Genomic DNA, 14,709 nt, shown 5'->3' with positions numbered 1-14,709 from the left:
TAGACTAAGTGCTGCCATCTATCGTCGTGGGGTTAGAGTAGGGATTGGTGCAATATTATTCCCGCATAGTAGGTGGCGGTAGAACACTATCGATGTCAGCAAACTGCCACGGTTCTAAGGAGAGGAAGCCGTGCACACCGTCTCCGGTTGTTCAGTTTATCGGTAGCCGAATTTCGTAAAACAGCAACTATGGAGGAGGCAAAAAATAAAGAGAAAAAGCAGTCCGAAAAGACCGAGGAAAAGGAGACTAAGCCCACCGGGAAGGACAAGGATAAAAAAGAAGAGCAAGAACTGGTGAGTTGGGGCACTTTTCTAAACATCTTGAACAAGGGAAGCAGAGCAGCGTTTTTGCCTGAGTCACTCACTGCCTGGTTGACATGGTTGAACAGGCCGAAAGCGTTGTCATTCAAAATAATAACGAACTATTTGAGTCCCCTTTATTGATGAAAAGTATGTCATGGCTGGCTAAGTACGAGGTGCCAACAATTAAGATTATTGTGTCCGACTGAAAGCGAGCTATAAAACACGTATACACCTAGCTAACGTTAGCATAGCCGCTAGCTGGCTGTGCTAGCCGGTGCTAGGTAACGTTAGTGAAATTAACTACCGATAGGTAATCTAAAAGTTAGCGAAGTAGTTAGCCAGCCAAGTTACAATAATGTAACGTTAGCTAGCTAAATAACGTTAGTGTTGCATTGTAAACAGTTCGCTATCTCAGTTCGCTAATGTTGTTAGCTGGTTAACGGTTAGCTACAGTACAGTACAGTAGCTAGTAACTTTGCAACTGCAGTAAATTAACCTGCCTGTCGTTATCAGATTGTATTTTTGAGACCGTCAGTGTAGCTACCAATATTTGTCATGATCAGTGATCTTTGATTGCGAGGTGGGTTTAGTTATTACGTGTTATTTGTTTAGCTAGTTATTTACATATATGGGTTTTTAAACTTATTAGCGAGTACATTAACATTAGCCAATTTCAGACACAATAAAAATGGAGGCAACGTTACCTACATAGCTAGTTATCAGGGCAACCCTACCATCAGTCGACAATGGTATAGGACCGGTGTATGACAGAATGCTCCAATATCTAGCAGTTAGCAAATTGCAGAGCCTTTTATTGCAGTTTCCTGTTGGAAGAACAGTCCTTTTACTGTTTACTGTGCAGGGTTCGGTTATTCAATTTCCCAACATGGCATGTTGAATCTGTCATACTGTAATGTCAGTTCCTCTATTCTCTCTCCAGTCTGATGAGGACAAACAACTGCAAGAAGAGCTGGAGATGATGGTGGAGAGACTTGGTGTGAGTACCACTACCACAAGAACTGCTAAACCTCAAGTCTGGTTTTGCTTTGGACTCTCTGGGACTATAGCTTATTACATTATTCTTTTTTACTGTACATAGGGCATTAGTATGGAGAGTCAGTAATTTACACACACTGCATTAAGTCTTTGGTGATTATGCATATAAAATAACATTCTTTGTACTTATGCAATGTACACCCCACCCCCTTTCTCTCTCACCCACCCACCCACAGGAGACGGACACGTCTCTGTACCGGCCTGCTCTAGAGGAGCTGCGCAGGCAGATCCGCTCCTCAACCACTTCCATGACCTCTGTGCCTAAGCCCCTGAAGTTCCTGCGGCCACACTATGGCAAGCTCAAAGAGATCTACGAGGGCATGGCGCCTGGCGAGAACAAGGTGCTAAATGGCTAACTGTGAGAGTGGGGAAAACAGAAGACTGTCTCAACCACTGTATTGCTTCCTTTCCCTGTCTGCTTTTACTTTATAAGCAGAAAATCAGGATGGATTTATTTTACAATGTTACTGGAGATACAGAAAATTAAACAAGGATAGATACAGTTGAAGTCGGAAGTTTACATACACCTTAGCCAAATACATTTAAACTCAGTTTTTCACAATTCCTGACATTTTAATCCTAGTAAATATTCCCAGTCTTAGGTCAGTTAGGATCACCACTTTATTTTAAGAATGTGAAATGTCAGAATAATAGTAGAGAGTGATTTCTTTCAGCTTTTATTTCTTTCATCACATTCCCAGTGGGTCAGAAGTTTACATATACTCAATTAGTATTTGGTAGCATTGCCTTTAAATTGTTTAACTTGTGTCAAATGTTTCGGGTAGCCTTCCACAAGCTTCCCACAATAAGTTGGGTGAATTTTGTCCCATTCCTCCTGACAGAGCTGGTGTAACTGAGTCAGGTTTGTAGGCCTCCTTGCTCGAACACGCTTTTTCAGTTCTGTCCACAAATGTTCTATAGGATTGAGGTCAGGACTTTGTGATGGCCACTCCAATACCTTGACTTAGTTGTCCTTAAGCCATTTTTCCACAACTTTGGAAGTATGCTTGGGGTCATTGTCCATTTGGAAGACCCATTTGCGACCAAACTTTAACTTCCTGACTGATGTCTTGAGATGTTGCATCAATATATCCATATAATTTTCCTTCCTCATGATGCCATCTATTTTGTGAATTGCACCAGTCCCTCCTGCAGCAAAGCACCCCCACAGCATGATGCTGCCACCCCCGTACTTCACGGTTGGGAGGGTGTTCTTCGGCTTGCAAGCAACCCCCTTTTTCCTCCAAACATAACAATGGTCATTATGGCCAAACAGTTCTATTTTTGTTTCATCAGACCAGAGGACATTTCTTCAAAAAGTACAATCTTTGTCCCAATGTGCAGTTGCAAACCATGGTCTGGCTTTTTTTTGGCGGTTTTGTAGCAGTGGCTTCTTCCTTGCTGAGCGGCCTTTCAGGTTATGTCGATATAGGACTCATTTTACTGTGGATATAGATACGTTTGTACCTGTTTCCTCCAGCATCTTCACAAGGTCCTTTGCTGTTCTGGGATTGATTTGCACTTTTCGCACCAAAGTACGTTCATCTCTAGGAGACAGAACGCGTCTCCTTCCTGAGCGGTATACTTGCGTACTATTGTTTGTACAGATGAACGTGGTACCTTCAGGCGTTTGGAAATTGCTCCCAAGGTTGAACCTTTCTTTTCATTTTCCCATGATGTCAAGCAAAGAGGCACTGAGTTTGAAGGTAGGCCTTGAAATACATCCACAGGTACACCTCCAATTGACTCAAATGATGTCAATTAGGCTAAAGCCATGACATCATTTTCTGGAATTTTCCAAGCTGTTTAAAGGCACAATCAACTTAGTGTATGTATAATTCTGACCCACTGGAATTGTGATACAGTGAATTATAAGTGAAATAATCTGTCTGTAAACAATTGTTGGAAAAATTACTTGTGTCATGCACAAAGTAGATGTCCTAACTGACTTGCCAAAACTATCTTTTTATTTAACCAGGTAAGCCAGTTGAGAACAAGTTCTCATTTACAACTGCGACCTGGCCAAGATAAAGCAAAGCAGTGCGATTTAAAAACAACAACACAGAGTTACATATGCGGTAAACAAAACATAAAGTCAAAAATACAAACAGAAAATATATATACATTGTGTGCGAATGTAGTAAGTTATGGAGGTAAGGCAATATAGTGCAAAATAGTTACAATTTCGTATTAACACTGGAAAGATAGATGTGCAAAATATGATGTGCAAATAGAGATACTGGGGTGCAAATTAGCAAAATAAATAACAATATGGGGATGAGGTAGTTTGGTGGGCTAATTTCAGAATGGCTGTGTACAGGTGCAGTGATCTGTAAGCTGCTCTGACAACTGACGCTTAAAGTTAGTGAGGGAGATAAGAGTCTCCAGCTTCAGAGATTTTTGCAGTTCGTTCCAGTCATTGGCAGCAGAGAACTGGAAGGAATGGCGGCCAAAGGAGGTGTTGGCTTTGGGGATGACCAGTGAGATATACCTGCTGGAGCGCAGACTACGGGTGGGTGTTGCTATGGTGACCAGTGAGCTATGGTAAGACGGGGATTTGCCTAGCAGTGATTTATAGATTACCTGGAGCCAGTGGGTTTGGCGACGAATATTTAGTGAGGGCCAGCCAACAAGAGCGTACAGGTCACAATGGTGGGTAGTATATGGGGCTTTGGTGACAAAACGGATGGCACTGTGATAGACTACATCCAATTTGCTGAGTAGAGTGTTGGAGGCTATTTTGTAAATGACAACGCCGAAGTCAAGGATCGATAGGATAGTCAGTAATACGAGGGCATGTTTGGCAGCATGAGTGAAGGAGGCTTTGTTGCGAAATAAGAAGCAGATTCTAGATTTAACTTTGGATTGGAGATTCTTAATGTGAGTCTGGAAGGAGAGTTTACAGTCTAACCTAGGCATTTGTAGTTGTCCACATACTCTAGGTCAGACCCGTCGAGAGTAGTGATTCTAGTCGGGTGGGCGGGTGCAAGAAGCATTCGGTTGAAGAGCATGCATTTAGTTTTACTAGTGTTTAAGAGCAGTTGAAAAACTATAGTTTGTTAACAAGAAATTTGTGAAGTGGTTGAAAAACAAGTTTTAATGACTCCAACCTAAGTGTATGTAAACTTCTGACTTCAACTGTACCTAGTATATTGGACATCGCAGATCTGGATGGCACTAGGGATTCATGTTCAGATGGACCCATCATAAATGTCATTATAGAAACGTCTAGCTAACTCCTGTCTGTTTTGTTTTGCAGAGTTTCTGTGCGGACGTAGTGTCGGTCTTGGCCATGACAATGAGTGGGGAGCGGGAGTGTCTGAAGTACCGTCTGCTGGGCTCCCAGGAGGAGCTGGCGTCCTGGGGACATGAATACGTCAGGTAGGATACGGGACACCAATTCAAACGTCTAACAACACACACGGGTGAATCCTACCTTCTACTTAAGTAGAATTTTCACTTAGTCATGCATTGATAACAATGGAAGACTAAGTAAAAATTAGACTGAAATGGAAGTTAGGATTCACCTCAGTCATTCCATACCTGGCAGGAGTAGGCAGTTTGTTTGGTCTGACCTAGGGCTTTGACGATACCAGTATGGTGATATTTTTTTGCCTGGCAAAAATGCAAACACAAAGCAGACTGACACTTTGGTTCTTTAAAAACCTGCTGTGTGTCAAATATTGTGTGCTATAGCTTGGAAAATAAATAAATGTGTGTCTGGATGACAACGTAAGGATGTTTGTTTCCAACATTCGGGCTGTTTCCTAAAGAAGTTAAATCTGCTTTGTGTTTTCTTTCATTTCCGCGAAACTGGTATCATCCCGGTCCTAGTCTGACCCAAACTCTGTGTGTGTGTGTAGGCACCTGGCGGGCGAGGTGGCCAAGGAGTGGCAGGAGGTTGAGGAGAGTGATAAGACGCAACAGGAAACTCTGCTGAAGCTGGTGAAGGAGATTGTGCCCTACAACATGGCCCACAACGCTGAGCACGAGGCCTGTGACCTGCTGATGGAGATCGAGAGGCTAGAGATGCTGGAGCTCTACATAGATGATAATGCATACGCCAAGGTCTGCCTCTACCTCACCAGGTGAGTGGACAACACACACCTTACCACATGAGGGGCAAACATATGTACCTTCACACACACAGACACGTTCAAACACCTGTACCACAGTCTGCTTCTGCCTCAACATACCTGTAGTGTGCTAACAGCAGCCTGAAGAGACTAAAGGAAGTTCCTCTCATCAGTAATCCTAAACCCCTCTGTCATCTCTCTCTTTCTCTCTCTCCATTGCAGCTGTGTGAGCTACGTCCCTGAGCCAGAGAACTCTGCCCTGTTAAAGTGTTCCCTGAACATCTTCAGGAAGTTTAACCGTTACCCAGAGGCCCTGAGGCTGGCCCTGATGCTCAACGATGTGGAACTGGTGGAGAACATCTTCACCTCCTGCAAAGACATGTAAGGACTGACACAACACCTTCGCTGCACTCTCTCTCACACTGAATTATCTCACAGCAACACTTTGGCAAAAAGTGCTACCTACAGGTAACTGCCAAATACTTGAGTAAATGAGGGATACAAAGTACAGTAATCCCTCGTTTATCGCGGGGGTTACGTTCCGAAAATGACCCGCGATAAGTGAAATCCGCGAAATATAAAACTTTTTTTTTTTTTACAATTAGCAACTATTACATGTATACAAATACAGTGACTCACGTGTAGGCCGTTTCGTCGACATTATGGGTTTAGAAGATGTTCGAAATTACAAGATAATTTGGCCAACTTAATGTAAATTTGCCAAGCTGTTTTATGTACGTACACATAACTGCACGAGACGACAAAATGATAGCACAATTCGTAGCATGTTTTGATACAAGAAGCGGGAGTGAGTTTTTAGCGAATCAGAATGCAGAGCACAATGCACCAAAAAAAAAAAAAAAATGCATTATGAAAATCCGCGAAATAGCGAATCCGCGATAAGTGAACCGCGAAGTGGCGAGGGATCACTGTATATTGAAAGCAGGTGCTTCCATGGAAGCACAGGTGTGGTTCCAAAGTTGATTAATTCTTAAAAGTCTAAGCTGTTGAGGGGTGGTTCTAAGCTGACATATGGAATTGTTTTAAAATGGTCATACTATAGATCATTTATCTATTTGATTATAAATGTTCGGACCCCTGTAAGTATTGAAAACAATGTGTTTTTTTAAATAAAATATTGAATTTGGCCTTTTACTACTATAGACCAGAGAAACTCGTTGAATAACACATTCATAAATGGCAAAAAAAGACAAACAAGTTTTTTAAGTGTTTGTCTTATATCTAGGAGGTAAAAAAAAGCTCAGGAAATGTATATTTAAAAAAAAACACATTTAACCCTTTTTTTTGGGTAGGCACAAACCTACCTACCTTCATACTTCCATTCATAAAAATAAAAAACCGGTACCGGTTACGTTCAGACGACTCCCATGTACTTGGGGGGTTTGGGGGGGGGTCGTAGAGCAAAACGGAGAACACTATCGTGTTCATGAGATTCTCCCCTTTCCATTGAGTGGTCATAGTAGGTTGCTACAGACGTTTATGTGAGAAGATTTTTGGGATGTCTCATGGTCTGACCAACACCGCTCTAGCTCTGCCACCTTTCACCGCAGATGCGGACGTGCGACATCGGCGGATGAGGTGGATTGAGATGCATCTAATGCAAAAAAACGAACATATCTCTAGCTTAAACTGGGGGATTTGGATGGGGATTGTTTTATTATGTTAGTTAGACTGACGCAATTAAAACATCTCATCATGCTTAGTTAGGGTTGCCCATTATTTTGGCTACCATGGCTAGAAGAGATCTTAGTGACTTTGAAAGAGGGGTCTCAAAGGAGCATAGGGGGTTTAAAGAGGTGTGTGTGTGTGTGTCTCCGTCACCATATCTCAATCCAGTTGAACACTTATGGGAGATTCTGGAGCGGCACCTGAGACAGCGTTTTCCATCAACAAAACACAAAATTATGGAATTTCTCATGGAATAAATGGCATCCCTCCAATAGCGTTCCAGACACTTGTAAAATCTATACCAAGGCGCATTGAAGCTGTTCTGGCAGCTCGTGGGGCCCAACACCCTATTACGACACTATGTTGGTGTTTCCCTTATTTTGGCAGTTCCCTGTATAACCTATAGTGGTAAACAGTTTTCTTTCTAGTCATTATTCACATTTTCAACTGACCGTCATTGGGAATGCATTCAGCAGTGTGTTCCGTAGTTAATGATGTGCTTGAAGAGTTGACCGTTTAGTGGGTGTTTCCTGTAGCGTGATCCAAAAGGAGATGGCCTTCATGCTGGGCCGACACGGCATGTTCCTGGAGCTCAACGAGGACGTGGAGGACTACGAGGACCTGACGGAGATCATGTCTAACGTCCAGCTCAACAGCAACTTCCTGGCCCTGGCCCGAGAGGTGAGGAGAGAGGGGGGGTTAGAGGAGGGTTGATGGGTAGACTACTAGAGAGAGGGGAGTGGGTTGGAAGAGTGTGAGACTGTTTAGAGCAGGAGTGGGGACAGTGGGGACTGAGTGTATGTTGGAGAGGGGGAGAAGGTGTTTAGAGTAGGGCTAAGGAGAGAGGACGTGTAGAGATGAGTCAGAGGACCGTTCTCTATTTGATATTGTTGAGGGGGGGAAATGGAGGAGGCTTGAAGAAGGTACTAAGAGGCGAGTGAAAGAGTTGTGTGGGGGTCAGGGTGGGAGAATAATGGATAATGGTGCAAAGAGTGAGAGAAGAGATAAGGCTGGAGGATAATGAACTGCTGGCTGGTCTAGTGAATAAACCAATTAGTGAAAGAGATGAAGCGAGCCAGTAACACACTGTTCCCTTTCTTTACAGTTGGACATCATGGAACCCAAAGTCCCAGATGACATCTACAAAACCCACCTGGAGAACAACCGTGAGTTCTCCTTCACTACAGCAGCACACTAATTGTCCTGGTCGTGTTATATCACACTCCTCTTTCCTCAACCTCCCTCTCATCATGCCATCTTCTCTCTGTCAGGGTTTGGAGGAAGTGGTTCCCAGGTGGACTCTGCTCGTATGAACCTGGCCTCCTCGTTTGTCAACGGCTTCGTCAACGCAGGGTTCGGACAGGACAAGCTGCTCACAGACGACGGCAACAAATGGCTGTACAAGAACAAAGATCATGGTGAGAAACCCACACACAGTCTCCCATCCCTGTCTTCAAATCGGGCTCATGATTCACATTTGGGGCATTTGACTGAAAATTGTTAATGTTTGGGGGTTCGACAGTGAATACCAGTCTCATGAATCTAGGATTCTTAGCAGCAACTTAATGTATCACCTTCATTGCTAATCCTTAATTGCAAGCACAGTAACAAAAATAACATATTGCTGTTGTGTAAATGTTGATGCTAATTCTGTGTTTCTCTCCAGGTATGATGAGTGCTGCAGCCTCTCTGGGGATGATCCTGCTGTGGGATGTGGACGGTGGTCTGACACAGATAGACAAGTACCTCTACTCCTCAGAGGACTACATTAAGGTCAGCACACACACTGACACTCTTACCAAACACCCTGCATTAAAACCTCCTCCCCGCAACCTTCACAGCATCCAGAAAAGCCCTAAACATCCTATTAATGTAGATATGTCTCCCTCTCTTTCTCGTCCCTCCTCTCTCTCCCTGTAGTCGGGGGCCCTCCTGGCTTGTGGCATAGTGAACTCTGGGGTGAGGAACGAGTGTGACCCGGCCCTGGCCTTGCTGTCAGACTACGTCCTCCACAACAGCAACATCATGCGGATAGGAGCCATCTTCGGGTAAGGAGAGAAGGAAATGTGTGTTCAGTCCCAAATCAACCCCTAGCCACTACTGCCTGACACCTCTTACACATGAAAGACCTTCATTGAGGTCTGTTTAGTCCTTTCTTAGCACAGTGTAATATCTGCCTGTGAAAAGTACTTGTTTTAGGTAGGGTTTGTCCCCCTGACCTTCCCCTCTATCTTCAGCCTGGGCCTGGCGTACGCTGGCTCGAACCGCGAGGACGTCCTCTCTCTGCTGCTGCCCGTCATGGTAGACTCCAAGTCCAGCATGGAGGTACTCTGTGTGTGTGTGTGTGTGTGTGTGTGTGTGTGTGTGTGTGTGTGTGTGTGTGTAGTTCCACAGTTTGTCTGGGTTTAAGTCAAGTACACATCCACACTCATTAAACCCAGCTCACTGTCCCATGTTACGTGTCTTGTCACACACACTCAGGTGGCAGGTGTGACCGCGCTGGCGTGCGGTATGATCGCGGTGGGCTCGTGTAATGGTGACGTCACCTCCACCATCGTCCAGACCATCATGGAGAAGAGTGAGCTGGAGCTGAAAGACACATATGCCCGCTGGCTGCCGCTGGGCCTGGGCCTCAACCACCTGGGTAAAGGGGAGGCCATTGAGACCACCCTGGCAGCGCTGCAGGTGGTGCCTGAGCCCTTCCGCAGCTTCGCCAACACACTGGTGGACGTCTGTGCCTACGCAGGTCAGTCTCATCATAGCTCCAGCTTTATCATTTTGTCTCCCAATTGTCTTTTGTTTTTTTATTTGATTGACATATAATGTATTTATACAGGTGATCTCATTGGGATTTACAAGAGATGGCTTTCCTGTATTTATCTCTTGTTTCCCGCCATGCCAGGTTCTGGTAACGTACTGAAGGTGCAGCAGCTGCTCCACATCTGCAGTGAGCACTATGAAGCCAAGGAGAAGGAGGAGGAAAAAGACAAGAAGGACAAGAAGGACAAAGACAAGAAGGAGAGTGCAGCCGACATGGGCTCCCACCAGGTATGCCAGGCTTCTGTTAATGAAGCGGTGTCAGGTAGCCTAGCGTTTTAAGAGCGTTGGGCCAGTAACCGAAAGGTCGCCGGTTTGAATCTCAGAGCCGACTAGGTGAAAAATCGGTTGGTGCCCTTGAGCAAGGCACTTAACCCTAATTGCACCTGTAAGTCGCTCTGGATAAGAGTGTCTGCTAAATGACAAAATGTTAAATATAATCAAATGAGTGGTATGAATGAAGATTTGATATTTAACTAATCTGCTCTCTGCTTCCCCCTCCCAGGGTGTGGCTGTCTTGGGTATTGCACTCATTGCCATGGGAGAAGAGATTGGCTCAGAGATGGCACTACGGGCGTTTGGACACCTGGTCAGTATAACCTCTGACCTGTTCACTCCATTTGGCTTCAACACATTTTCAGGACATTGATTTAGCCCCTGTCTCTTTCACTCGATCCGACCATCCCACGTCAAACTGTTTTTCTCTTTCTCTCTCCATTGTGTTTTCCTTCTCCACCTCACTCACTCTCCTAGTTGCGGTATGGAGAGCCTACTCTGAGGCGTGCGGTGCCTCTGGCCTTGGCCCTGATCTCCGTGTCGAATCCTCGCCTCAACATCCTGGACACACTCAGCAAGTTCTCCCATGATGCTGACCCAGAGGTCTCCCACAACTCCATCTTTGCCATGGGCATGGTGGGCAGCGGTGAGTGGGCCCTGGCATTACTGGTTAATGGGCTCTATTGTGTGCCTGCTGTCTGGAACCCAATCAGTCAGTGGCTTCATTATTATATTGGGGCGGCAGGTAGCTTAGTGGTTAAGAGCGTTGTGCCAGTAACCGAAAGGTCGCTGGTTCTAATCCCCGAGCCGACTAGGTGAAAATTCTGTCGATGTGCCCTTGAGCAAGGCACTTAACCCTAATTGCTCCTGTAAGTCGCTCTGGATAAGAGCGTCTGCTAAATGACTAAAATGTAAATGTAAATGTATATTGAGATGTTCAAAGTTATTTTGATTTGCCTCACTAAGTTATCACAATGTTCCTCTGTAATTATTCCTTGTCCTTGAATAAGAAACAGACCGTAAAGCTGTGAATTCACTGTGCCAGATGACAAAGTATGAGACCTTCTATACTGACTGCGTCTCAAGCTGTGGTTGGTTGCCATGAGGACTCACGGCTCCATCTCTCTGTCCGCAGGAACAAACAATGCCCGCCTGGCTGCCATGCTGAGGCAGCTGGCTCAGTACCATGCCAAAGACCCCAACAACCTCTTCATGGTCCGACTGGCACAGGTGGGTAGCAAAAAGAGGTTCCGCTCTGGCACTCTAACCTGTGTGTTAGAGAGAGAGTATGTGTCTCTGTGTCTCTAAACGCTTGCTCTGTGCCATGTCCACAGGGTCTGACTCACCTGGGTAAAGGGACATTGACGCTGTGTCCGTACCACAGTGACAGGCAGCTGATGAGTCAGGTAGCCGTGGCCGGACTACTCACTGTCCTCGTCTCCTTCCTTGACGTTAAGAACAGTGAGTCCTTTCTCATTGCTCTACCTACTTCACCATTCCTTTTTATTTGCCTCTCCCTCCCCCCCATATTTCCACATCCTTGTGTTTTAGGGTTGGGGGTGATGTCCATTTCTGTTGTCATTTGAGGAAGTGAACTGAATTTCAATGTATGGATGGAAAATTCCACATAGAAAACAATTAGCAATTGTTCAACTCCTGAATGGCATTGGCCTTTGCCCAGCTAGTTTCATTGTCCTCCTTTTATATTGGTTAGTAAGTCTGCTGAATGTCTTAACCTGGGTCTGAGTGTTTGGCTGTTTGTGTTGACATCACCCCCTGCTGTTTCCTGTGTGTGCTCCAGTAATCCTGGGGAAGTCTCACTACGTTCTCTATGGCCTGGTGGCTGCCATGCAGCCCCGTATGCTGGTCACCTTCGACGAGGAGCTGAGGCCGCTGCCCGTGTCCGTCAGGGTGGGACAGGTAAGGACTGCTGCTCACACTATGCTCTTTAATAAGAGCCTGGGTGATTAGCTTCATATTCAAAATATAATGCTAGTTGAGGATGTAGCTAGATGGTGTGACGAAGGCCGAAAAGTCAGCACGATATGACGCAATGCTTTGCAAGTGAAATGTGCTGGAGATTCCTTTCATTTTAACTATGGTTGAACATCTCTAATGCAAAGTAACGTCTAGATGTGCAAGTGCTTTTTAATCTCAAGATTAGGATGTAATGCCATAAGATGGTAGAGTGGACTTGGCCTCATGGTTCATGTATGTAATTGGTCTATAGGCGGTGGACGTGGTTGGCCAGGCCGGTAAGCCCAAAGCCATCACAGGTTTCCAGACCCACACCACGCCGGTGCTCCTGGCTCACGGAGAGAGGGCAGAGCTGGCCACAGAGGAGTACCTCCCTGTCACCCCTATCCTGGAGGGCTTTGTCATCCTCCGCAAGAACCCCAACTACGATGCCTAGATTGCCCCCTATTGTCCTCCCCTGGTACCCACATTGGTAGCCCTCCCTGGCTCTTTTAGACCACATATTTTACTACTTTATTCCATGTCAGAAAAGAGCCAGGAAGGCCTACCCCTTTCTCTTGTCAACAGCTTCTCTCCATCTGTGAAACTATATGGTTGCGTTCTGGGTGTTCAAACTGACTGGAGCAGGGAGTAGGACCTCATTCACACTCTTAGATTGGTTTATTTGTTCTGATCTAGGATCAGTTCCTGGTAAATACATTAAACCAGCTCTTTCAGGCTCCACAAATATATAACTGATCTAGGGTCAGCTGTCAGGAGGGAACTGTGATCAGCATCTCCCTGTTTCTCATTCAGCCTTCAAAGCTACCTTTTACACAGGCAGCCCAATTTTAATATTTTTTCCACTAATTGGTCTTTTGATCAATGACATCAGATCATTTTCAGAGCAGGTCTGATTGGTCAAAAGACCAATTAGTGGAAAAAATATCAGAATTAGGCTGCCTGTGTAAATGCAGCCCTAGTGATGAACAACAATCTCAGTCAATCTCCCACAATAGTACAACCGGTTTCTCTTTCCCACCCATGATAACCTACTTTTTGTAATTAGAGCATGGAAAATGTGTCCTCATCATTCAGTTTTTGTTGGTTTTGTTACAGTACTGTAAAAGGTTAAAATAATAAACGTTTCAGATCCACTTGGTGGAATTGTCTATCACTGGGTCTGTTCTTTGTCTGTTATATCTGAGGGACAAGTTTCTGAAATATACTTTTTTTTTTAATGACATTTAATAACACAGCCTGCAGATCTGGATGGCTAATTATGAAACTGCGCAGTGGAGAGGTACTGAGGTGAGGTTGGTCATGAACCCTCACTGCAGCAGAGGTTCTGAATACTTACTTGCTGGATGTTGCAGACAATTGTATGTATTGTATGGAACATTTGAAATACACATTTAAGTTAAGTAAATGCATTTAAACACTGATACATTTGACATATCTTGATTAATTTTTCAGACCGCACACTGACCTCATCACAGACAAGACTCTGGCCATGCCCATGCGAGCAAAAGCAACCATCTAACCGTAGTGATGAATTTGTTTTATTGTGCGTGTATGAATTAGTTTAATATTACACGAATACTGTACTGCACATTAGTTTGTCGTTTTAACTAAAACGTGTAGCTAGAATCACACCGGCGTTCCTGTCACATGACTGATTAAACCGGAATTTGGCTACCGGCTTCCGGGACCGCCCATTCCGTCCGACTGCGGACTGAAGGAGAGAAAGGTAAATGTTATGGTTTCCATCTATACTCTTTGCTAATTCAGAATTGTGTGAGAAACCAAGAGACAATCCGCGCTTTTAAAATTGACATTAAACCCAGTAGATCGATCTGGGGGCTCGAGCTGTGTCTCCTTTCCCAGACTGTGATTTTGCCACTGTTAGCCCAACCAACCCACACCCCAAAAAGGGATAGGACACCCCCTTCCTAGGAGGTGATAAACGTTATCTTATTAAGGAGAATTGACGAAGGCAGGAGATCGACAGAACCGAAAACAACCATTTGAATCCCTTTATTAGCTAGCTGGCTAACTAATACCCTTCAAAAACGTTTAGCTAATTTCTGGTAAGTAATCTACTATATGTAGCTAGCGCTAGCCGGCTAACTAACTGTCTTGACATTTTGGTAATGATTTGTGGTAGCTAGCTAACGTTAGTTGGATTTGTTGTTAGCTTAGCTAGTTAACGTTATGAGAAACTGTCCCATAATTTGTTCGGTGTGTGGGTGAATGGCCCCGTGTAGTTCAGTTGGTAGAGCATGGCGCTTGCAACGGGTTCGTTTCCCACGGGGGGCCAGTATGAAAAGTCGCTCTGGATAAGAGCGTTTGCTAAATGACTGAAATGTAAATTAATGATTACTTGTTTTCGGTAGCAAATTTTATGCCATATCAGTTTACTTTATTCTTGAGAAATGGTCATTGAACCCAATCGTTCCTGCCCTTAAACAAATATTGTCGTTTTGAAACTGCACGTAAAAATGCAGTAACTGAAGTCGACTTATTTAGGAAGCAG

The 14,709-nt window shown here is 44.6% G+C and overlaps 1 protein-coding gene across 3 annotated transcripts; it reads left to right on the top strand.

The window, feature by feature from the left end:
- Positions 1-111: 111 nt before the first annotated feature.
- On the top strand, positions 112-13,347 carry LOC311102263 (26S proteasome non-ATPase regulatory subunit 2). Of its 3 annotated transcripts, none has more exons than XR_014609985.1 (21): positions 112-294; positions 1,244-1,300; positions 1,536-1,700; positions 4,619-4,740; positions 5,223-5,447; positions 5,658-5,816; positions 7,661-7,805; positions 8,230-8,290; positions 8,396-8,542; positions 8,791-8,897; positions 9,045-9,172; positions 9,362-9,449; positions 9,606-9,870; positions 10,027-10,172; positions 10,447-10,530; positions 10,695-10,863; positions 11,353-11,447; positions 11,552-11,678; positions 12,019-12,137; positions 12,448-12,997; positions 13,132-13,347. XR_014609985.1 is itself a non-coding variant. In XM_084143545.1 (20 exons), the coding sequence occupies exons 1-20, from the start codon at positions 190-192 to the stop codon at positions 12,628-12,630; spliced, it is 2,697 nt and encodes an 898-aa protein (XP_083999671.1). In that variant the 5' UTR covers positions 115-189; the 3' UTR covers positions 12,631-13,347. The 3 variants fall into 3 exon arrangements, 1 of the variants encoding a protein (XP_083999671.1); XR_014609986.1 differs by having other exon boundaries at positions 123-294; positions 12,448-12,976; XM_084143545.1 differs by having other exon boundaries at positions 115-294; positions 12,448-13,347.
- Positions 13,348-14,709: the final 1,362 nt, after the last annotated feature.

Source organism: Coregonus lavaretus, assembly GCF_964263955.1.
Source record: "Coregonus lavaretus genome assembly, chromosome: 26".
Taxonomy (NCBI): Eukaryota; Metazoa; Chordata; class Actinopteri; order Salmoniformes; family Salmonidae; genus Coregonus; species Coregonus lavaretus.
The sequence above is the reverse complement of the archived record's forward strand: the minus strand, read 5'-3'. Positions and strand labels throughout refer to the sequence as shown.